We start from the raw sequence: 23,240 nt of genomic DNA on the forward strand, positions 1-23,240 counted from the left end.
AATGTATACATATAAGCACAATATATATAGCCCAAACGTCAAATTGATTTTTTCGGACAACCCTCCTCTGGATGTTTGACCTTTTGTTCCTGATCCAGTGATGATAAAAATCTTGATGTGTTTTTCTCAGATGTTTATTGAAAAACATCAACATTTTTTATTATTTTTCGACAATCATTTCTCTAGAACTGTCTGCCACAGTAGGAACTTTGCTGAAAACTTAAAGAATCTGGCCATTGCTCAGCAGTTGCTCAGCATTTTTCAGGATCTGGAACAAACCAATTTCAACATAAGATTTCATTAATGTTAATGATTTTCTAAAATTGAGATAAAAAAAATTGTTGTTTATTAAGTGCAATGGCAGTTGGTTTCACCCAACTGCCATGTCAATTCTCAAATGGCTGAAATTCTATCAGTGGCCTTTAGCACTTTCTCATACACAGCAAATATACAACTTTTCTATTTCTACCATCTCTATCATGATTAGACCTTTTGATTCTTGATTTTTTACCTAATGTAAAGAACGGACTTTGTTTCGTAAAAGTAGATAAAATTTAATTCAAATATCTTGCATGATTGTTAATATTTTAATGTTCAATTTTATCTCAGTTTAATACTTTTTGTTCAAAACGTCACTGGCAAAATGTCAACAAGTTTGAAGATCCGATTAATGAAAAAAGGTGTTCAAGGAGACATTCTTAAGTATTGATAAAAAAATTCCTTATCAAATAGCATCATTTCTTGCACCAAAGAACTAAAAAAACGCACCTTGCTTAACGCGTTTTTTAAATAGTTCTCTGACCCAAAACATATGCTTTCTTTTTTTACGCTTTTTCGGCGTCTTAAAGTTAAAAGTATACTGAAAAAGTACAATCCTGGATATTGCCCCATGTAATAATTTTACTAACTCTTTGGTCCCTTAAGAATAACTTAAAACTCGCATTTTTAGAATAACTTGCAACTCGCACTTTAAGGCACAAAAATAGTAGTTACAAAAATTCCTAAATTGATTTATTTCCGAAGACGTAATAGTTGAATTTCAAATTTTGCTAGTAAAATACAAAAACATTTTTTCGAAGTCAAACTAAAGGATTAATTCAAATATTATGTTTTCTCGAATGAGATAATTTTAAAACTAAAGGATTAATTCAAATATTATGTTTTCTCAAATGAAATGTTTTAAAATTCGGGTTCACGCTTGGTTTCCAATAGTTGTAGAAATACCGTACAACAATCGTGCAACATTCGTTTGATTTGTTGTGCGGTAAATTGTTGTGCAACTCAATGATTCCATTGCATTGAATTAGCGCAAAAATCTTTCAAAAAAACAGTGTAAACAAATAAAAAATGGCCGTCATAAAAAAAAGCTCTTTTTAAATTTTCGACTTTTTGTTATACTTTTAACTTTAAGACGCCGAAAAAGCGTAAAAAAAGAAAGCATATGTTTTGGGTCAGAGAACTATTTAAAAAACGCGTTAAGCAAGGTGCGTTTTTTTAGTTCTTTGGTGCAAAAAAATGATGCTATTTGATAGGAATTTTTTTATCAATACTTAAGAATGTCTCCTTGAACACCTTTTGTCATTAATCGGATCTTCAAACTTGTTGAAAATCCGAAACTTGTTGTGCTACATGGGAAGTTCTCAAAAAAATATTTCTCAGAAATGTCTGAAATCGATCCTAAAGTTCCACCAATCCTTGTTGGAGATGTTATATTTGCACTTAAACCATGGTTAATGAAACCATACCTAGATAAAAACCTTACCGTTCAACAAAGAGTTTTTAATTATCGCCTATTAAGAGCACGGAGAACAATTGAAAATAGCTTTGGAATTTTAGCTGCTAGATGGAGAATTTACAAATCTCCAATTAAAGCAAAACCATCGAAAATGGAAAATATAATAAAGGCTACTGTCTGTCTTCAAAACTATTTGCGTTTAATAGATGGAGCACATTATATCCCTACTGGTTTTGTTGATAGTGAAAGTAATTCAGGAATTGTTATTCAAGGAGATTGGAAAAAAGAATTACAAGATCAATCATGTTTGCTAAATTTTTCGAAATCAAAAAATAATAGATCTGTATTTGATACAATTGCAATAAGAAATACTTTTAAAGATTATTTTAATTCATGTAAAGGAAGCCTTTCATGGCAATTGGACTATGTTCAATCATGTGGCCACAATCTAGTTAACAACTAGAGTATATGTAATATACTTTAATAAACCTTCTTTTAAATGACAATATTATATATTTAACAAAGCAATAATTTTTTATTTTTTTAAATTTTAGATATATTATACTTCCATGATTTTATTTAAAATGTGTAGTTTTTCACATCAATTGGTTAAACAAAATAGTAAGCTGACTGTAATATTTACATTATTTATTCACATTAAAAGGTTAAACAGAGAGGCTAGATTGTTTCACCTTTATCTGGAAACTCTAATTTGAGAAGAAGTGCTTGTATTTGAACTTTAGCCAAAGCTTTGGAATAGTTGTTTAATCGCATTAGCTGTGGAAATAATGATTTCATAAATAAATAATCTTCATCCTGCTCTTCTTCAGTCGGATTTTCAATATTGGAGTTAATTATTTCTGATGTTTTCACTAAAGTTTTGTCAAGTAAATCATTGCAATTTAATTTTTTTTCTTTTTCTTTTAGTTTTGTTATTAGTATAAATTGTCGATTCACTTGACTCTACTTGCGCACAAAAATTTATATAATCGTTTTTTTCAGCCACATCTTCAGATAAATGATTATTTAGCTCCTTGTTCAATGGATGATGAATATTATCTACTTGCTCACAAACCACCTCAGCGTTTTCCTCCAAATTCGTTGTTTCTAATCTGGAATCAGAAGGTGAACAAATATTCGATGTTGTTTCATGATGTTCTATAGAAGTATTTAGCCAATCGAGCTGAAGAAACTGAGGTGGAACTGAATTCCTTCCGGAACCTGATGGGATATTTCTTTTTGATTTCAGCCACCTTCAATAACTACTTCGAATGCTTTTTTATTTTTCTTCCGCTTGATTAGTAGATAAGTTTGACACACGACCAATTTCTTCCTATGAATTTTTCTTTAAATTCCTTATCAAACTTGACAAACAAAACTGGAAGCTTTTCGACTTCGTTCATAAAATCTGCCTAAGAGATTTTTTCTAACACACAAGGTGGAGCCGTCGCCATGCTTTGTAAAAAATGGCGATATTTTGTAAACTTTATTGTTGTACAACAGTTATTGTGTGGTTTATAAAAAAAATAAGCTACGCATCTTGCACAAAAAATAAAATACTGTTGCAGAAATAGATTTTTTTAAAAACTCAGAACCACAGTTGTACAACATAAAATTTGTTGTACAACCGACGTTAAGTTGTGCAACTTACACTAGAAAATGTTTCCATTATAAAACAAAGTTGTTGTGCAACTGTTGTACGACATTCCTACAACTATTGAAAACCAAGCTTATGTTGTATAATCACGGACGTATAAGAGATGGATGTGCAACTGATTGTTTTACATCAGAGAGGCCGCAGAAATCAGCGAGTCATGCGAGTTTCCGACAAACTCTAAATTTTCACCCGTCAACAAAAAAAATCTATTAAAATGGCTGCCCACAGTTTTAAAACAGAAACTCTGATCACGTGGTTTTATTTTAAAATTTTATAGCATTTGTTTAATAAGACTGTTCAGGATAAAGTAACTACTTCACGCGTTTACAAATTACTAAACAAATTACACCAAGGCAAAGGAAATTAGTTGTCGGCATGAACAGATTTTCATCATTTTTTCAAGATGAACATTTGTAAATTTGGGAACTTTTTTCTTGTAAAAAAATTCTGTCAATTATAAAATAGACCTGTAAGGTTAGTTTTAAAATAATTAAAAAAAGTATAGCGAAATATAAAAAGTTTGTCATTCAAATGTATAATTATCTTGCAAAATGCGGCCAAATATTTCATGATTTCGTTTTTCATATATTATTTCATCTGTCATAAAAAGCACATAATAACCCATTTGGTTTTGTCAAATAAAAATTAGTTTATATATGAAACCATTGTGCTCTATGTAGCAACAAAACTAGTTGATATTTTGTATTATTTGTTAAATCTCTAGTTATACATATGCTTAAATATTTAAGTAAATGATCTCAATTTCTATATCATCATCAGCGTTATTTCTTAAAATATTAAGAATGTCTAGCTATATAAATTTAAGCTTAAAACTTGGTTCTATTGCTGTCTACTTTAATAACTAAAAGGAAGTTGATGTGACTGGTTGACGAGACCAAAAATTTTCGACGAATCCGACAGACTTTAATATAATTTAATTTCTATTGTTTAAAACAAAAGATTTGTAACAATGCGCAACGAGCATGGTTCGCAAAAAAAAACAATAGCGTTACTCGTCCACCTCTTATACGTCCATGGAATAATGATGCGATTGTATTTTAGTTACATTTATGTAGAGTCAATAAACTTGTAAACTGCAAAAAGAATTGAAATAAATGATTTGAAAAAACTGCCTCTTAACTGGAGTACTTAACAATTAGTTGAGGATCTAAACAGGTGTTCATACCAGCAAACTCTCTTTAATTTACCTCAAACCCACCCACTTTAAAAGCTCCCACTACCACAGAATGGTAGAAAACTCGTTTATCAGTGTGAATCAGGCTGGTTTAAAATAGTAATAATACGATAGAAACTTGATTATGATGCATGATCTTTTTGAGCCATTCTTCGTAATTTAGTTTTAAACATCGGTTCACAAAACCACGTTTCTTTAGTTTTGACTGCCTAACACTTAATAAAATTAGAGATGTGTTCTAAAAACGTTGGGAATTCGAAACAGAATATAGATTTTTTTTTAGCATTACTACAAGGGATAGTTTTTCTTTAACTTCATACTACTTCAATAAATCTCAACGCTGTTAAGTGTTCAAATTACACATTTCATGGTAGGAGAAATAGTCATCTCATTTATTACCTTGCAAAATTAGTAAAGACTGTCGAAAAACCTGTAAAATAATTATAGAAAAATTTTGAGATATTTACTCATTTATCAAAAGTAACATGTGACAACTAAAAACGACTTTGGTCGATTTTTTTCATACAATACTCAATTGGATTTTTTAGTAAGCGGAGATTTTTAGCTTTCCAATTTTCTGCATGCACCAATTTTTTAATTTCAGTCTAAAAATCCTCAATCGAACTCAATTCTCCTTGCAACAAATTGTCGGCACTTATGACGCACATCCGCTTTCTGAACCGATGTTCTTTTTGGTTCTTTAGATTTTTTACGATAATAAATGCTCGTCTTTTGATATTTATTGATATATATACTGCTGCTGTTGATAATTTTGGATATATACTGCTGGGAAATATTGAATCTCTTGGCTAAGCTACGCTGTGAAACATCCTTCTTATCAATCAACTTTTCTACGCGTATTATCTGTTTCTTAGGCATTTTTCTTGTATTTCGATCGCTTCCGACCTTTTGTTCTGTTCCTATATTATTCTTCTTTTGTTGCAGTTTATCGTACATGGTCATTTTTTAGACAATTATCATTCGAAAGTGATTAACAATAAACTTTTTGTTATCTTTCGGATGAAAATTCAAAACGGCGTACACTTGTTTTCGAAGTTTCTCTAGATTATTCAAGCTTTTAGACATGTTTAAGTAAGTTCTGAAAAAATAAAGACTACAGTATGTTTTAGAGGATTAAATTTCCAAAGTAATAGGTAGGATTATAAAATTATAAAACATTGCTAGACTTATATATTGAAACAACAAAGTTTGTCCGGAATTTAATTTTCACATGCTATAATCAGAGTTGTTAGTGGGTTGGGTTAACCCATGGGTTGGGTTGGGTTGGGTTGGAAGTATAACCCACTGATAACCCACGCCTTAGCTGCATTTTCATTGTATTTTCGCCGTTTCACCGTTATGTTTATTTCATTATTTGCGCTAAAGATTTAACGGATTTGCTATCGAATGACGCAGTTTTATTAAAGCCAACCGTCGAAATTCGTGATGTGACTGACGGCATAAAAGATATATTTGAAGGTATGGAGAAGGTTACTGAACCAACTATGCAACTAGTAGTTCCGTCTTACTACCTACTGATTAAGCGGTTTTAACCTGCACCAGGATTGACAACAGCAGCAGCAACATTTCGGCAAAAACTCATTAAATACTTAGATTTAAAGTTTTGGACATCTATTAAAGCAATGCATTGGCTATCTTGTTTCCTAGATCCCTCTTTCAGAAATTTTGCATTTATACCTAATGTGACGGCGGCTGACAAAAGATTTAAGCGTGACTTGCTCAATAACGTCGATCAGTGGCTTCTGGCTGAAATGCAGCCCGCTGCTAAACAAATTGCCAGGAAAGCAGCAGCAGAAGAATTGATGGAACAAGGTGTCCAACTCCAATTGGAAGCGCCAGCAAAGAAGAGAAGAACGGACCCGTTTGATGAGCTGCGAACAATGCAGTCAACGCGAGATCGGCCACAGACGCAAGACGCGCAATTACATAATGAAGCAACAGTGCTACAGGAGACTTGCCAACATGAACTGTCCAGCTACAAGAGTCTTCGTGTTACTGCTGCGTGCAAGAATCCCGTAACCTTCTAGAAGGACAACGCAGCCGATTATCCCATTCTAGCAGCAACATCTCGCAGACTATACTGCATATCAGCAAGCTCTGCGCAGTCAGAAAGAGACTTTTCTTCTGTTGGGCACTCCATTACAGACACAAGTCGCAACTATCACCGGCTAACGTAGAAGCTATCGAATTAGTACGCTGGGGAATGCGAAATGACATGTTTCACTAATATAGTGCTCATTTATGTTAAAGCTGTTCTTTGTTAGTTTGCTTACTAACACATATAGTGACAGTAACTGAGTAACAACATATTATTTGTATCTAATATGGTTGTATAGGCTAGAATGTATTAAAATGTCGCCAATTTAACGGTATAATTATACATGTTTGCATGCACTCCGTGGGTCAACCCATGGGTTGGGTTGGGTTCAATTTTCTTAACCCACTAACAACTCTAGCTATAATACATCAAAAATCAACTTTAACGAGAGCTGTGAAAATGGCTCAGAAAATAAATCAAAAAATTTAGGGAGTGCCTAGAATTAAAAAGCCAAACAAGTGAGATAAGCTGCGTTGCAAAAAAAGCATCGTAGAAAATCATCAGCTGAAAGCCAAGTATTCTTATAAATGGACAATTATGAAATGCTACATAAAGTGTGAAACCAGAACTAAAAGTGAAACTGTAAAGTATGAAACTACAAAGTATGCAAATAAATATTCTTTATTTAACAATTCCGCAATATTCATATACTGCAATTTTTAGATGTCGGCGATCGGACAATTTATAACTTATTTTAAGGTAGCTAAATCTAAATGGTTGAATTTTAACCTGAGAAAAACATTATTGAAAAAATAGATTTATGATCTTCTCATCCAGGGGGATACTAAAACACGCTACATGCTTTGAGGACCTAATGTAAGGAAAGGGTATAAAAAAAAGTCCCTGTATGATTTGTCTCAGGAAACTAGCTTTTATTTAACACAAAACCAGCCAACGGGTATTATTGCATGGTTTATAAAAACATGCAATAATGCCAGCTGTTTTGCTCCAGAAAATAAAAAGTTTTTGAGACGTCCTTTTGACATCCTGTGTCAGCTGGGTTGATGTGTCCAACTTTAACTAGTGCGACGCAAGTAACTTTACAACAATAAGCCTCAATATTTGTGTTGATGTTTACAACAATAAGCCTCAATAATTGTGTTGATGTTTACAACAATAAGCCTCAATATTTGTGTTGATGTTTAGTTTGATAATAAAAAGTGTCCCACCACTTGTTTTCGTATGATATCGGCAATACGCCTGTTTGATAACCACTTGTTTCATTTCGTAAGATATCGGCGATGCGCCTATTTGATAACTACTTGTTTCATTTCGTTTGATATCGGCGATGCGTCTATTTGATAACCACTTGTTTTATTTCGTATGATATCGGCGATTCCCCCTGTTTGATAACCATTTGTTTTATTTCGTATGATATTGACGATGCGCCTAATTGATAGCACACTTGTTTTCAGAATGATTTTTGAAAAATTTGTGTTGATGTGCACTAAACGCAGATTAGATCTTAAAGTCCGTAAAAACTGACAATTTCCCTTCAGGTAAATTCACTAAATTCTTTGTGTAAGCAACCCGTGCGGTGTAAGAGTAGAAAAACTAAATGAAGTAAATCTCTTATAAATCTTATTTGCAATTGTGAATTAGTGCAGTGGGACAAACAATATTGTTGACTGTTTTATGTATTTGTCGTGTAATAAAGTTGATCAGCAAATTTGGTGTGTGAGTAAATCTACAAACTTTGTGTTAATAAAATTGATTTGCTAATTTGAAATGGAATAAACTTGTCATGCAAACCTTTACCCCCATTTGCTGAAATCTAGTCATAATTAAAAGGTTGTTTTTTTTTTGTTTAAATTTTGAAATAAACAACTTTTTTTAACTAAAAAAAAATAACAATTCATTAAAAGTACGAACCATCATTTTAATTATGGTTCGTACTTTCGATCGAAAAATAATTTAAAAAAAAAATATGCTCAGTTTTCAACGTAAAAAGTCCATCTTATACTTTCAGATTTAACTTCTTATACTTTCAGATTTCAGAAACTTTTTAAACGGGTTTTATTGCTTGCATTTGTTCTCTACAACAAATTTTAATAATTTTATAATTAACTTGGAGAACTGAAAGCTTAAAGGTATAACATAACCAAATCTTTCAAGTTAAAAAACATAAATTATGCTATATTCACTATTATTTACAAGCGAAAAAGAATATAATTGAAATTCATACACGAAAAAAATATCTCATTATGAACAAAAGTCAAGAAACTAATCCCAATATAGAAATCTCATTGGAGCGTCACTCTGCTTTACTAGCGCAGTTCTTCATATGAGTGTATAAAGTAGCCCTCCATTTGAACGGCCTTCCGCAGATATTGCAAGATAACTTAGCTGTACTGTGTTTTCCTTGAATATGGGAATCCAGATAAATTTTTACTTTGAATGCTTGACCACAAAAATTGCAAACATACGGCCGATCCTCTAAATGTATCGGAATATGGCGTCTTATAGCGGATAGAGAGCTAAAAGACTTTTTACAAAAAGAGCACTCATAAGCTATCTCGCCGTAAATATTATTAACGCGCTCAATGAATTGCTCGAGCTTATTTGTGTAATTTTCTGGGAATGTATCTTTTCTCTCCATATTTAAATCAGCTTTTGTTTCAGAGAAATTGTCCAATAATACTACCTCTTCCGCTAAATCTTCATTTGGTGACTCTGGAGAGAGAGCTTCGGTTTTTGCAGACTTAAGAACTCCACTGGAAGTGACATAAGGTTGTTTTTCTTCAGAAAACTGACGCTTTAATCTTACATAAACCTTTCTTTGAGGAGTCACCTTATAATCACCTTGCTTAGGCTTACTCGTTGTATCTTCCGATGTTGTAATCGAACTATCTTCGTTTTCTAAATTATTAGGAGCATGGGACTTATTTTGCACGCCTACATATTCAAACGATTTTTTAAAAATTTCGTAGTTCTGCTCTTGTTGCTTGTTGGCGGACTTCTTTATCACAACAACGGTTACTGTAACAACAAAATTTACCACGATTTAATATTATATTAACTAGTATCTTCTAAGGACAATTTTAAAGTAAATACTCCATACAATAATTAAATTAATATTTCAAAAAACGACTTTTAGGATATGGGAAACTGATTTTTAATAGAAATATAAACTTCGCGTTTGCCAATTCATAGCAACATATTAATTGCAAACACCTCAGGAGCACAACAACAAGTTCTATGTAAATGTAAAAAAAGTTTCAAATCAAGAATGCAATCTCAGGCTGCATGTGAGTGCGGTAACTTACTATTGGTATGTTGGACTTTGACCAATTATCCGCTTAATCGCTGATATGAACATCTATTAAATGACTACTTGAAATTTGACTTATTACCATTTCGTTTACTCTTACAGGGTCTGGTATCAACTGACTAACTGTTAAGTTATTAGTCGATAATGGATCTGATATTTGGGTAATTGGAACATCTAAATTTTTATCAGCCAAATGATTTTGAGAGAATTGGTCTGTTGACAAATGAGATAAGGTAGTTAAACAATGATTTTGCAATTGAGGAGCATTTGAAAGTTGAACGGCACTGTGAGCTATCGGAGCATCTGGATCTGATAGAGATACAACGTTATGAACCATTGGCACTCCTACATGGGTAAGGACAACACTATGCACCATTTGCTGGAGGTTAGGAACACGTAGTGTGGTTGTAGTTACAGATGAAATTGAAGAACCATCTTTATCTGCTCTACCCCTTATCTTTTTTCTGCTTGATTTAATAACGTGGCTTTGTATATGCCTTTTCCAAGTTGTTCTCCAGCTAAACCGAGCATCACACTTATCACAAACAAACTGTTTATCATTTTTATGAACACCATTTATATGTCCAGTCAAATATTGTCTAGTTTTAAATGATTTCTCACATGAAGTACACTTGAAAGGACGATAATCAAAATGTCGCCGGATGTGATTTTCTAGCAAAGATTTGCGATTAAAAACCTTCGAGCATAATTGACAGGCATAATGCTGATTATATTCTGTATGATACATTTTGATATGCCTTTGTAAACCTTTTTCGTGCATAAACTTGTCCCCACAATATTCACATGATATTGTTTTTCCCACATGATATTTTAAGTGCTTTGTAAAGCTAGTTGCATTGCTAAAAACAATACTGCATTCTGGACATTGAAAGGTGTACTTTACACAGCGATTTTTGTCAATATGGGCTTTCAGGTCTGAAAACTGTCGAAATGTTGCTTTGCATTCTTTGCATTCAAAACGCTTAGTTTCGGGATCCCAAAGTTGGTTTGTAATAATAGGTTGAACTAAAAATAATATAAATTTATATTTTTAAATGCCTTCAAGAATTATCTTAATAAAAAAAAACTACTTATCAAAATTTTAAAAATAACGAGTTCTGTTCTCAAACAATACAAACCATATTCAAAACAGATATAATTGAGAACTTTTTTAACCAAGAGTTGTCAATGAAAAAGACTCATAGAGTAAAATCCTATGATAATAACCTAAATATATCTGTTTATAAATATTTATAACCTAACAACTAAAAAAACCAGAACAGAATTTTCATACAAATGTGCCCTAGACCAAAATATTAAATTTTGTATGATTTAATTATAAAACTTTTAAGGAAAGTTAAAATTAGTATGGGATGCTAAGACTCAAGTGCAAGACCTGCATCTGTATCTTCAACTTTGTCCATTTTACTACAGTATAATCTAAGTTTAGGTAACACTCTTTTTTGATCATGATAATTCAGTTTTTCTTGTACTTTCCATTTAGCCTTTTTTTAGTTTACTGCTTATTATTGGAATCTACTTATTTCATGTTTAAATGTTTCAGATGTCTCTATGTTAGCAAAAGATTATAAAATTAAACTATTATCTGCAAAGAAATAAATAATTCAGAAAAATGCTTCAATAAAAACCATTTTTTAACTTGGATTTTATGTAAAACTATATCTGCATAATTATAAGTATATAACTTAACTTCTGAGGAGTGTGCAACTATACAGAGTAATATAACAGAGTATATTACTAAATATGGCTATGAGATGCTTGTCAATATTTCATAGTTTTTACACTGATTGAAAAAATCATCAAATCAACGTACCCGAATCATTACGCAGATCAGGCAGATTATGTTTTTTGAACATCTTAGCTTGGATGTAGTTGATTGATTAATGCAAGTTTTGTTTTCATTGTACACAAACTTTCCATTGAACTGTCTTCTGAATACACCACACACGTTGTTTCTTCTACCATTATTAAAGGTAAGAAAGAGTTTTACACTGAAACTTTCTTAAGGCGAAGAGGACTGTAAACATGTAAACCATAAAATCATTTCTTTAAACTTGAGCTTTTTCCTACGTTTTTTATCATAACAAAATGCTTGCCATATCCGATGCACATTGCACACAAATTTTACTTTGACAAAGTTTAAATTGGAAATACTTAAGCACAGATTTATATGCACTTATGTATAAGATTTTGAGCATATGAAACTTTTTAATGCAACTTTTAGAATGTTGTGGCTGTGCTCATGAAGTGTTGTGTAAAACAGAAGGAGACCTTGTGCAAACATTAATCAACAAAAAAATATAACCTAAATATCTAAATTACATAAGAAAAAGTGATGATTGCTGTGATAAAATTTATAACATACTAATTCTTTTTTATTCAAAAAAGGTGAAACATAAGGGAGGAAAAAAAAGGTGCAATATAAGGGAGAATATTATGTAACCATACCTGGCTGCTCATCATTCTCATTTAATCCAAAAGTTGAAGATAAGTTGGAGTAAAATTCTAAAAGTATATGTTAACAACAGTATAAAATAAATAGCAATAATTAATTTTTGCTGACAATGTTATGGTTTTTTTTTTTTTTTTTTTTTTACAGCATAAAATTAAAATATTCCATTTACAAAAACTAAAAAAGATTTAGAAATACTTTAGGAAAATACTTTACCATCAGCAATGCTTTCTGGGATTGTTCCAGTATTCAACAAGCTCTAAAATAACAAATTTTAAGTCATAACAGGCATGAAATGGTGTAAAACTAATAACAGAGGTTTAACTGAAATATAACTGGGGTTTAAGGATAAATCTTGGAGTTAGCAAATACCAATTGCTTAAGATTTCAGTAATATTAGAATATAATAATCTTAAAGTTTGCACTAATAAATTAATTACTAATAAGTATATATGCATATAGTCAAACTGTAACATGCAATATCTGTAATTTAATTATAACTTAAATAATGGGTCATAGCTTTTTAAAACTTGTGTAGAACATTAGAATGCAAATTTACAAATTTTCAAATTTGGTTAACCTAGTGAAGTATAAATAAAACTACCAATCAAATTACCAACTGTTTTGATGTAAACACTATTAAGTTTGTTTTCAAAAACAAATAATGACCAGTAACAGGCTTAAACCTGAAAATGTATAAATTTATACATTAGATAATTTTAGAAAATGTATAAATTTATACAATAGATAATTTTAGAAAATAAAATTTATTTGAGTGATTGAACAACATATTACTTTCCTTATATTTTCTTTATTTTCAAATTCATTAAAAAAAAAAACAAAAAAAAAACACACACACCTGCTTAAATTTCCATGTCTTTTGTTTCTCATTTGATACTGGTTCCTTGAAAGTAATTTTTAATATAATTCTATGGGAGAAAAACAGTATTCTAAATTTGGGAGTCATTTTGTAGTCATCAAGATTCTCTATCCACCCACAATAAATAGTAAATTAATTATTGCTAATTTATATATCAAAGGTCTGTAACTATCAAAAAAATTTTCTAAACCATAAAAGCTGGCCACTCCATAGACCACTTGTACAAATCAAATACCAAATAGAAATGCTAATTCAAATATTTTTATTCATCCATTATCAAAATATTAAAGCAATTCAAATTCAAGCTTTTCTTTGGCACCATAGGCCAAGCAAGAAATTAAACTAAATTTTTTTTGGAGTGAGGAAAGTAAAGATGACTAAACCAAAACAAATTTTTTATTTAAAAAAAAAAAAAATTTATTTTTAACTACACTATATATTAAGGATACACTAGGATTTAATAACTTTAATACTTGTGCAGATGGAGTTAACATCTTGATGCAAATAAAACCCAAATATTAAAATTTGTTTTTTCATCCTTCAATTCAGTTTCTCAAAAGAAAAATTTATACAAAATTTCAATAAGGAAGTAACCTAAAAAGAAACATTTAAGACATACCTGATTACTACCTCCTTTCATGCAAACATCCAAATACTTTTCTTTCCATTCCAAGCGTTCTTCCTGAATTCTTTGGATATCACTTCTGGTATTCCATAATGCCTGAATTTTAGTAAAAACTTAACATAAACATAATCATCACACAGTATGGTTTATTAGAGTGTTAACTAACAAAATCAATATCCTACACCAAAAGGATGTGTCCTGTCTAAGACTATTTCTCAAATAAAAAATTTGAACCATATTAAGAAAATGAAAATAATAATCTGTGGAAAATATGCCTGGACTTATAGAATGGTTATAAAACATTACAGTACTCTTTTCAGTTAAAAAGAGGAGGCTAATTTATACACCAGGTCAACTAGTGGCACTCTATGACACTAAGACTTAAAATTTAGGTTTAATGCATGGAATAATTTGCATGCGTTAAACCTATATTTTAAATACTTTTAATACTCTGGGATTGAATTTCCAAGTGCTAAAAAAACTTAATTCAAATTTAATGAGATTTTGCGAGAATATTAATTACCTTGAAAATGAAAACTAAAACTAATTATATGATATACTTTATTTAAGTAATTATATTTAAAACTAAATTTTGTGATTCATTTTAGATTAATTCTAATCAGTAAATATTTTCTTAAAGTTTATTTTAATATATCTACTTTGAAAATATAAGTTTATTGTGACCAGAAAAGAAATTTTTCTATTGCTATTTTTTTAAATTCTTACATTAACAAATTTAATTTTATTTACAAAAACTTTTTTTCTGTTTTCAGAGGTAATGCTTTAACATTTCTGATTTAAATTATATTTCCAAAAATACAATTTTGCATTACAAATTTTGTTTTAAATGTGTGAGAAACTAAAGTTTTATGTTGCAAAAATGATTCATAAAAAGTATAAATCAATAAATTTCCTGATCAACATTGCATGGCACAAAAATATCAAAAATTATAATTTTTTAAAATCAGATTTAATTTAAAAAGACTTCTTAACTTTTTTGGTGTAATAAGTAGTAACTAGTTACCAGAAAAGTCTCAACCATATTTGTAAATACATGGAAACAAATTTCTTCTTGAAAACAGTTACCTCTTTATGCTGTTCTCTTTCTTTAAGCAATTGGTTTTCTAAAGACTGCTTATCCAAATGAAGCTGCTGAATCTCTTGCTGCAACTTCTCTAGTTGCTGCTGCAATGTCTCATTAGACTTTTTAAGTTGATCATTTTCTTCTCGAAGCATAGAAAAATTTGTTAAAAAGTCATCTGCATCCTATAGTTAAGTAAAAATAAATAAATAATAACAACAGCAGTTTTAAATTGAAAATGGAAACCATAATTGGTTTCCATTTTCAAGGGAAAATTCTTAAGCTAAAAAACAGTAAATTTATTAAATGACAAAAAATCCAATTGTAATAACTCTTAATGTATGTCATATATATTATTATGATTAAGTAAAGTTGTATATATTATTATATCATTTACATATTATATATTTATATAGTAATTATATTAGTTATGAATATATATATATATATATATATATATATATATATATATATATATATATATATATATATATATATATATATATATATATATATACAGTTATAGTTAGGTATATTGTCAGATATATTATTATAACTAAGTAAAAAAGTAAATAAATAACAACAGAAGTTTTAAAATCAAAATATAAACCATAATTGGTTGAGAGTTTTTAGAAACTTAAAAAAAGGAAAATTTTTAAACTAAAACAGTAAATTTATTAAATGCCAAAAGGTACAGTTGTAATTGTTCTTAATGTATGTTAACACTATGTAAAAAAAAAAAAAAAAAAACATTATGATAATCAAATATTTATAGAGATTATTATTACTATACAAAAAAAATTATTTTATATTAGTGGTTTATATGATAAACTAACTTTTTGTTACTTAAAGCATTCCTGTTCTTTTTTTGTAACTGAGCAACTAATATATGGTGTATGTGGTATTTACTGATACCCCAATTAAATATTTAGACTTAGTTTTACATTCATATTAATGTAAGGTGTTATTATAGGTCTTAAGTTAATGGCATTTTATAGACAGTTCTCGCTGTGAAGTTATTTGTATTGAAGTCATTTGTTTTAGGTTTGCAAGCTATACAAAAAAATAATTAAAAAAAAATTATTTAATTCAAAATTGAAAATAATAAGGACTTAAAATAGTTTTTAGGACTACGTACATAAAGAGTTTTTTCAATATAAGTTTGAACGCCTTGAGTAAGATTCGAAGCATCAGCCATTTTGGTTTGTTATTGTAAATTGTTATCGTCTTTTTATCTCATATTTAGACAATGCGATTGGTGAAAAACAACTCATAAAATAGCTCAAATGATTCTTTCATTCTATCAAATTATTAGATGAGCTTGAATAACTGGTCTCTAATTTATTATTCTTATTGCATAGCACTAACCAATAGTTAATTCCAGGCCCAGTATTTTTTTTAACGCTTATTTTTCGTAATTGTAGTTAAATTTTTTTCATAATGCTCCTGCCTTCATAATTCGCTCGTCAGTGACAGCTGATCACTCTTAGGTGGGGCGTTTTGAATTAAAACAATAAACAATCAAAATCTTTGAATGTCAATGCGCTTCGAGCTTCAGATGACATTTTATCGAGTACCAACAGCTCAATAGAGAAACGTAAGTAGTTGAGGATAAAAGCATAATTATCAAATGGAGCGCCAAACCAAATTCGTTTTTAAAAATGAAACCATTCTTACTTAACAAGCTTATAAAATGAACTTCTTTTTTATTCAAGAAATGGAATTGCATTATTTCAACACCCTAAAAACAGGTTTATCGCTCTAAATACAAATTTTATCCTTAGGTCTTTGGATGTTTTTATAAAGTCATTCCATCTAGTTGAAATTAAAAAAATGTTGAGAGGTTTTATGCTGGGAATTATCCTAGTATAGTTTGTACAAGAGTTAAAAATATGTTAAGAGTACATTTTAAAATAGAATTCGAATTATTATTATTTTAAAGCATTATATTTATTTGGTTTTACTAAAACAATTATAAAATAAACCTTGTAGACTACTATAAACAACGATGTACGTTTTTATTACATTTTAAAATACCTTGAAAAAGTAACTAAAATAATGAAAAAAGTACTCGAAAAAAAATTTCCTATTAAACTAGATTCTCCGCTACTAAAGTCAAAGTGTGAATAAAATTTTTTTATTCCCCCAAAAAAGACCTCTGAACCAATAAAAAATAAAGATGTCTTTCATAAAATTCTACAACAGAATTTAATTATCAAAAAAATTGGTCATTTTGATGTGCTGATTATAATCTATCAATTTTACCAGTTGCACGAGTACATCGCTGCATAAGCGATGGTCAAGGCAATTATTACATACAATTGTTAAAAAAATACAAGAGCTTATTACTTACACTAGGCATAACGAGACATAACGAGACATTAAGCTGTCGACAATGCTTTTTAAGTTATTGCATATGCGAAGTCGGCAAGATATCGGAAGTCAGTTAGATTTTTCGATTTTTCGAAAATACGTTTACATCGAAAGTTTTAGATTTCTGAAAAAATTTAAACAAGCTAAAGGGAAATATCTCCTTAAAAGATAGAAATCAAATTTTATGAAAATGACCTGTAAGTTTGCTCAAAAGCATGTAGGCAAGAAGGTATGTTTAAAGTTGATTTGTTCGCAGATGCCACGAAATGTTTATTTAACACGTTACTACAAGATTGAGTATTCGAATGGGTTTACTTTAAATCTCTCTTTTTGGTTAAATCCTTTTTTTCCCTCATATTTTCAAGTTGTATTATTTGTTATAACAATCATTTAATGCTTGAGGGGGAAAAAAAAGTGTAACTACTACTAGGACTTGCCGATTCTGGCGCATTGACATTTTCTTAATACCGCATTGACATTTTTTTAAATATTGCATTGACATTTTTTATAATTCCGCATTGATATTTTTTTAATACCGCATTGTCATTTTATAATTCTGCATTGTGATTTTTAGAAATACCGCATTGACATTTTTTGCTATACTTAAGGTTTTCAAGATGACATCGTGTTCTGAGTTTATATTTGATCATCAGGTTCGAAGAGTTGATCATAGTCCATAAAATGAAAGCAGGGTTTTAGTTTGTAGTGACCTAGAGCTAGCGTGTGAATACCGTCTTGTAAGATGTGTCTTTTGTCATCGTTAGCGCTGAGTGCGACTTTGTTAATTTCTTCAGTAAATTTTATATATCTGAAAAATATATAAAATAGGTTAGATTGATTTTTTAAGTAAGTATTTTTGATGTTTAGCATCTCTTTGTTTTAGATGTTCATCGCGTTTTTCTATTTCTTCTATCAATTTTTTAGTTTCCCAATCTAGTGCTGGTTGCATACTGTTTTTGAAATCTTTATCTAGGAGAATACGTTTTCTGATATATTGATCATAATCTTTAAATACGTATGTATAGTACCTGTTTGATTCTTTATCAAAAATTTTAAAGGAGTATGTCATTTTTTATAACAAGAAAAAATTTATTTAAGTCATTTTAAAAAGTTTTTTTCTTTTGTATAATTTACAAAATTAAATTTAAAAAATTTGTTTCTTTACAAAAATAAAAAATGAGCATTATTTTATTAAATACAAAAATTATGGAAAAGTTTGACAAGGATAACAATGAAGATATTGTACATTTAAAAACCATCGCCCTTTTTTTAGAAAACAAACATGAATTTTCTGATGAAGCTTTAAAACACGTGTTGGAAACAAAAGAAGAGTTGGAGCAACGCAAAACCGAAAAGATGACATTTATTGCTAAAACAAACCATCTAATACAAAGATATCAATACATTTTACAAACACAATTGTCTTTTGAAGAACGTGCTAAATTTGACGAAGAAAAAAACCAACTTCAACGTAATTATTTTACCATTGCCGAAGAAATACTTGCTCAACGGCAATGGGTCGATATTAAAATAACACAAAAACAAATCGTGCATACTAAATGTAAATTTTGCGTCAACGACGATCCAAGTCAGTTTGAAATGGACGATAGCAATAAAAAATTTTGTCTCCTATGCTCAGGACAACAAGAAATGTTAGAAACGGGTATACCGTATAAAGATTACGATCGAGTCAATTCGATAAACAAATATACCTATTCTCGCATCATGCATTTTCAAGAATGCATTAAACAATATCAAGGCAAACAAAACTGTAAGATTCCCGACGAAGTCTTTGAAAAATTAGAAAAAAAATTCAAGGCGTTAAATTTATTAGTTAATTCTGAAAATACGCATATTAAATATTCTGGCATTACTAAAGAACACATTTTAATCTTTTTAAAACAGCTCAATTATACAAACCATTATGAAAATGCAAATTATATTTATTATGTACTTGTTGGTAAACGAGACGATATCGAATATCTCGAAGAACAATTGATAAAAGATTTTAAAGATTTGTCTTTTTTATACGATCTGGTGTATGGAAAAGACAAACCAAAAGAATTAAAAAGAAAAAGTTTTATGAACGCGCAATACATTTTGTTTCAATTACTTCAAAATAGAAGTCATCCTTGTCGTGCGGAAGATTTTTCCGTGTTAAAAACAATCGATAAGAAAAGATTTTATGATGAAATTTGCTCTCATTTGTTTACTAAACTAGGATGGAATTTTAAGCCAACATTTTAATTATAAAAAAGTTTCAAGTTTTTATAATTGCATCATGGATTGAGTGTTTCCGCGAGAATCTGTCAGAATGAGCTTTTCATAGAATGGCACCTAAAAAGGGAATGCTTGAGAAGGGTGAGTTGGGTCCGAGCAATAATCCAGATCCAATAGATTGATAGCCTTTTCCATTTTTAACAAAGAGTCCTTCACCAATAGTAGGTTTTACCCAAGGTCTTAAAAAGATTCCTGATCCTGCAGCAGTCATTTTCATTCCATTTCCATTCTTTTTCAAGTAAACGATTCCTCTTCCTGCAATTTTGTCAACCATAGCAGAGCCAGCAGAAGAGCCTACACCTGCTAGCAATCCTGTGGCTAGAGCAGGAACTACTCTTGTTGCAAGAGTGCTGCCTAACATACCTAATAAAGGTAAAAGGGCTCCGATGAAACCTCCTTCAATGGTTGAGTTGTATGATAATTGTCTTCTGCTCAGTTTGAGTGTAACTCCTTTTCCAGTTTCATACGCTTTTGTAATTTTGTTCAATTGCGCACGAGTGATAGCGAGAATATGTTCACCGTTCAAGTCTTGATGAGATAGTCTTATATTGACATCAGTCTTTTCTTGCATCGCTTTTTTTATTTTGTCAGATTGACTTTGCGAGATGTTAATTTTTACTTTTTGGTAGTTGTTCATTTTTTAAATAAAAGAAAAAAATTATCGCTGAACTGCGCTGCTTGTAAAAAGGTCTTGAAGCACAGAGGTTATTCTTTCTCTAACGTGAAATCGGAGGATAATGTCTTCACCTCTAAGGTCGATCAAGTTACCGTTTTGATCTACAATTCTTGATTCCATTCTTGAAATTCTACCCACCATGATGGGTAAGTATATCAAGTGGAAAGGCTTTTCGCTAATTTTATAGCCTGGACCAGAGTCTGGATGAAAAGAGTAAATGTCAGATGTTCTTTTTCCGTTATCATAAGAGGCCCCGATAACATCGTTTGTGATTCTGATGATAGCTATATCATCTATTTTCGGAAGTGATTCAGACTCGTAATAATCGATATAACTTGTGACTTTATCTGGATTTGCTGGATCATCCTTTTTCTCTACATAGGTATATTCTTCTTTATTAAACCCGAGAATAGTGGCTAAACTGTTATTAACGTTGAAATCCACCCAATATTTTGTTGTAGCTCCAGGTTTTCCAAATTTCAGAGTAGTTCTTAAAGTGGTTAGGTTTGCACCGATAACAACACCATCTGTTCTATACAAGTTTCCTACTTGTTTTTCCATTTCCTTCTGAAGATAATCATTAATCTCGCTAATTTCATACGCTCCTTCTTCGATGATAATGGTGTAGCTGTTTGAACCGGCATTGGGACTGTATCTGAAAACATTATTTGTTGAATTGATGTTGGTGTAGCTGTGAACAGAGTCAAAACCCACAAGAGCCATTTCATACTTTTTACTAGGTTCGAATTCGATAGGGTTATCAAACTCAGTTTGGATGACGCTGTTTCTTACGGTTGGAGTTTCTTTTTTTGCTTTTGCAAGGAGATAAAATCCGCTCATCTTTTTATATAGAGTTGGGAAAATAAAAAATGTCAAATCCGCTTCGATATTTTCCATTGTCTTTTTTCGAGGATAAATCAATGACTGCAAATCCGTGAGGTTGAGACCAACAATATTTACAAAACTTTTTAAACTCTTCTATTTTCATATCGCTGGATACATGATCTTGGTAAATGTGGTTAATGTTTTTAGAGTCTTGTGGAAACAGACAAATGAAATTAGCGTTTTCTCGGATGGTTTGCCTAGGCAGCATAAAATAGTTTTGAGCGAGGTAAAAGCAGTCGACGTTAGAGTGTCTTCCTCGGATGTAGTATTTTTCACATTTGTTTTGTTTGGTCAATTGTAAATCGTCAAAGATCATTAAATTGTTTTTGGATGAATCAAGATCTTCTGGTTCTGGCACATCGTCTGCAGTTTCGAAAAATTGACATTCCATATCCTCTGTGTTATTCCATTTTTTTGAAATTTCATCAATAACACATTCAGGACTCACGTTTAATTGTTCAATTTTGCTTTGAATGTTAAACAAATCAAGAATAACCTCTTTAGGCAATTTCTTCTCGAACGAGTTTTTTAATATTTTATATTCCGGTTGAAAAAGAGATTTGCCAAACACTTGCAAATGATTATAGTCTAACCATCCAGGTCTTAAAAGTAAATTGAGTAGCAGCGTCGTTTTACCACAACCTGATTTTCCAATAATGATTCCGCGTATACTTTTAGGTAAAAGTTTGTTGTTTTTCCTTTTGCTTTTATTTACATTCCATGACAAATCAATCACTTCCATTTTTTATTATGTTGAATATAAAAAATGTATTGCGTTAAATGTAAAAGAATAACAGAAACGAGCAACTTACACCATGCTATAAGCAAAAGCAATAGAAATATGCTTAAAGGAACTTGCGTCATCTGCGGGATAAAAAAGAACAAATTTATTTCTGCGCATGCGCTTAGCGGAGGAGACGTGGTGGAATCGATCAACAATTTTTCAAAAAAAATAAAGCTTCCATGGGCAAAGTTTCCAGGAGAAATGCACGTTCCAGGTATGAACTTTGCAGGACCTGGTACCAATTTGGACAAAAGACTCACTTCCACAGACATGTATCAAGAGTGGAGCAAACCGGTGGATAGAGTGGACAATGCTGCATATCACCACGATTTAGCTTACAAGTATTTTAACGACAAACAAAACAGAAATTTAGCAGATCGAATGATGCTTGAAGAAATGGATTCTATACAAAATCCTACTCAAAAAGAAATAAGCGAGCGAAAAATCATCGAGCCTATCATCAAAGCCAAAGCTAAATTCGGATTAGGTGTTAAAAATTCAAAGAATTTTCATAGATACAAAGTATCCAAGAAAGAATTTCCAAAATAATACAGTGAAAAAAAATTTTTTGATTTTGAGTTAAATAAAAATCTTGTATATAGAAAAGAAATGAATTTTATTACAATTGAAAATTTTGATGAGAGCAAATTATCAGTTGGAGAAATTTACGCGGCGACCAAACCAGTTGTATATCAAAAAGTGCCAGTAAAATATTCTTATCCTACTGGAAATGGCCCTCTTGTAATACGAACACCTATATTATTTTCGTATGGTGTATGCGAGAATAAAGATCCAGCAACACAAAAATTGACTGGGTATTCCATGTCCTTTGTTTGCTTTGATGCTAAAAAGGGTAAAACTGAAGAAGAAGCAAAGTTTATTAGCACAATGGAAAAGATTACTTTGTTTATTAGAGGTGAAGTGGATAAATTGTCAGCCAAACTTAAAAAGGGAGGAAGAAAAAAGCAAATTAATTCAAACGAATTGAGTATTTTAAAATATAAAGCTGAGCATTCTGAAGCAGCTCCAGTGTTTTATGCTAAAATGTTTATAACTAAAAATGAAGACGAAATACTCATGACTACTACATTTCATAGAAAGAAAACAGCTCTTGATATACAAAATGGAGTCAAAGGAGAACGTCTTAATAAAAATTTGGTCTTATCTTCTGGATATGATTTTATCAACCAAAGATGTTATGCTATT

At 30.5% G+C, this 23,240-nt stretch overlaps 4 protein-coding genes and 1 pseudogene across 4 annotated transcripts; 2 read left to right on the plus strand and 3 right to left on the minus strand.

The window, feature by feature from the left end:
* Positions 1-1,592: 1,592 nt before the first annotated feature.
* On the plus strand, positions 1,593-2,198 carry LOC149889869 (uncharacterized; the record flags this gene model as incomplete). The annotated part of the gene is made up of 1 exon (XM_090085187.1): positions 1,593-2,198. A coding segment is annotated over one exon (606 nt), but the record flags the coding sequence as incomplete, so codon positions are not given.
* A 215-nt stretch (positions 2,199-2,413) lies between these two features.
* On the minus strand, positions 2,414-3,189 carry LOC149889870 (uncharacterized; annotated as a pseudogene).
* Positions 3,190-8,799: 5,610 nt separating this feature from the next.
* On the minus strand, positions 8,800-16,352 carry LOC145196225 (uncharacterized). Its single transcript, XM_090085188.1, has 8 exons — positions 16,175-16,352; positions 15,042-15,221; positions 13,950-14,051; positions 13,310-13,354; positions 12,667-12,709; positions 12,447-12,503; positions 10,014-11,003; positions 8,800-9,685 (listed from the first exon to the last, which is right to left on the minus strand). The coding sequence occupies exons 1-8, from the start codon at positions 16,232-16,234 to the stop codon at positions 8,961-8,963; spliced, it is 2,202 nt and encodes a 733-aa protein (XP_089941314.1). The 5' UTR covers positions 16,235-16,352; the 3' UTR covers positions 8,800-8,960.
* A 1,712-nt stretch (positions 16,353-18,064) lies between these two features.
* LOC149889871 (uncharacterized) lies at positions 18,065-20,131 on the plus strand. Its single transcript, XM_090085829.1, has 3 exons — positions 18,065-18,255; positions 18,334-18,424; positions 18,683-20,131. The coding sequence occupies exon 3, from the start codon at positions 18,766-18,768 to the stop codon at positions 19,654-19,656; it is 891 nt and encodes a 296-aa protein (XP_089941955.1). The 5' UTR covers positions 18,065-18,255; positions 18,334-18,424; positions 18,683-18,765; the 3' UTR covers positions 19,657-20,131.
* A 1,078-nt stretch (positions 20,132-21,209) lies between these two features.
* Positions 21,210-21,992, minus strand: LOC149889872 (uncharacterized). Its single transcript, XM_090083752.1, has one exon. It carries the CDS (start codon positions 21,990-21,992, stop codon positions 21,210-21,212), a length of 783 nt encoding a protein of 260 aa, XP_089939878.1.
* Positions 21,993-23,240: the final 1,248 nt, after the last annotated feature.

This window comes from Hydra viridissima, unplaced genomic scaffold, assembly GCF_058129835.1.
Source record: "Hydra viridissima isolate aposymbiotic clone 2 unplaced genomic scaffold, HvirCarnegie_v1 scaffold_4, whole genome shotgun sequence".
NCBI lineage: Eukaryota > Metazoa > Cnidaria > Hydrozoa > Anthoathecata > Hydridae > Hydra > Hydra viridissima.

Excerpts from the sequence above, each read along its gene's own strand:
- LOC145196225 (XM_090085188.1), bottom strand. The coding sequence starts at position 16,234 with ATGGCTGATGCTTCGAATCTTACTCAAGGCGTTCAAACTTATATTGAA. Across the intron at positions 12,710-13,309 it reads AGACATGGAAATTTAAGCAG|AGCTTGTTGAATACTGGAAC; the intron begins GTGTGTGTGTTT and ends TTGTTATTTTAG. Across the intron at positions 11,004-12,446 it reads TGAGAATGATGAGCAGCCAG|TTCAACCTATTATTACAAAC; the intron begins GTATGGTTACAT and ends TATTATTTTTAG.
- LOC149889871 (XM_090085829.1), top strand. The coding sequence starts at position 18,766 with ATGACATTTATTGCTAAAACAAACCATCTAATACAAAGATATCAATAC.
- LOC149889872 (XM_090083752.1), bottom strand. The coding sequence starts at position 21,992 with ATGGAAGTGATTGATTTGTCATGGAATGTAAATAAAAGCAAAAGGAAA.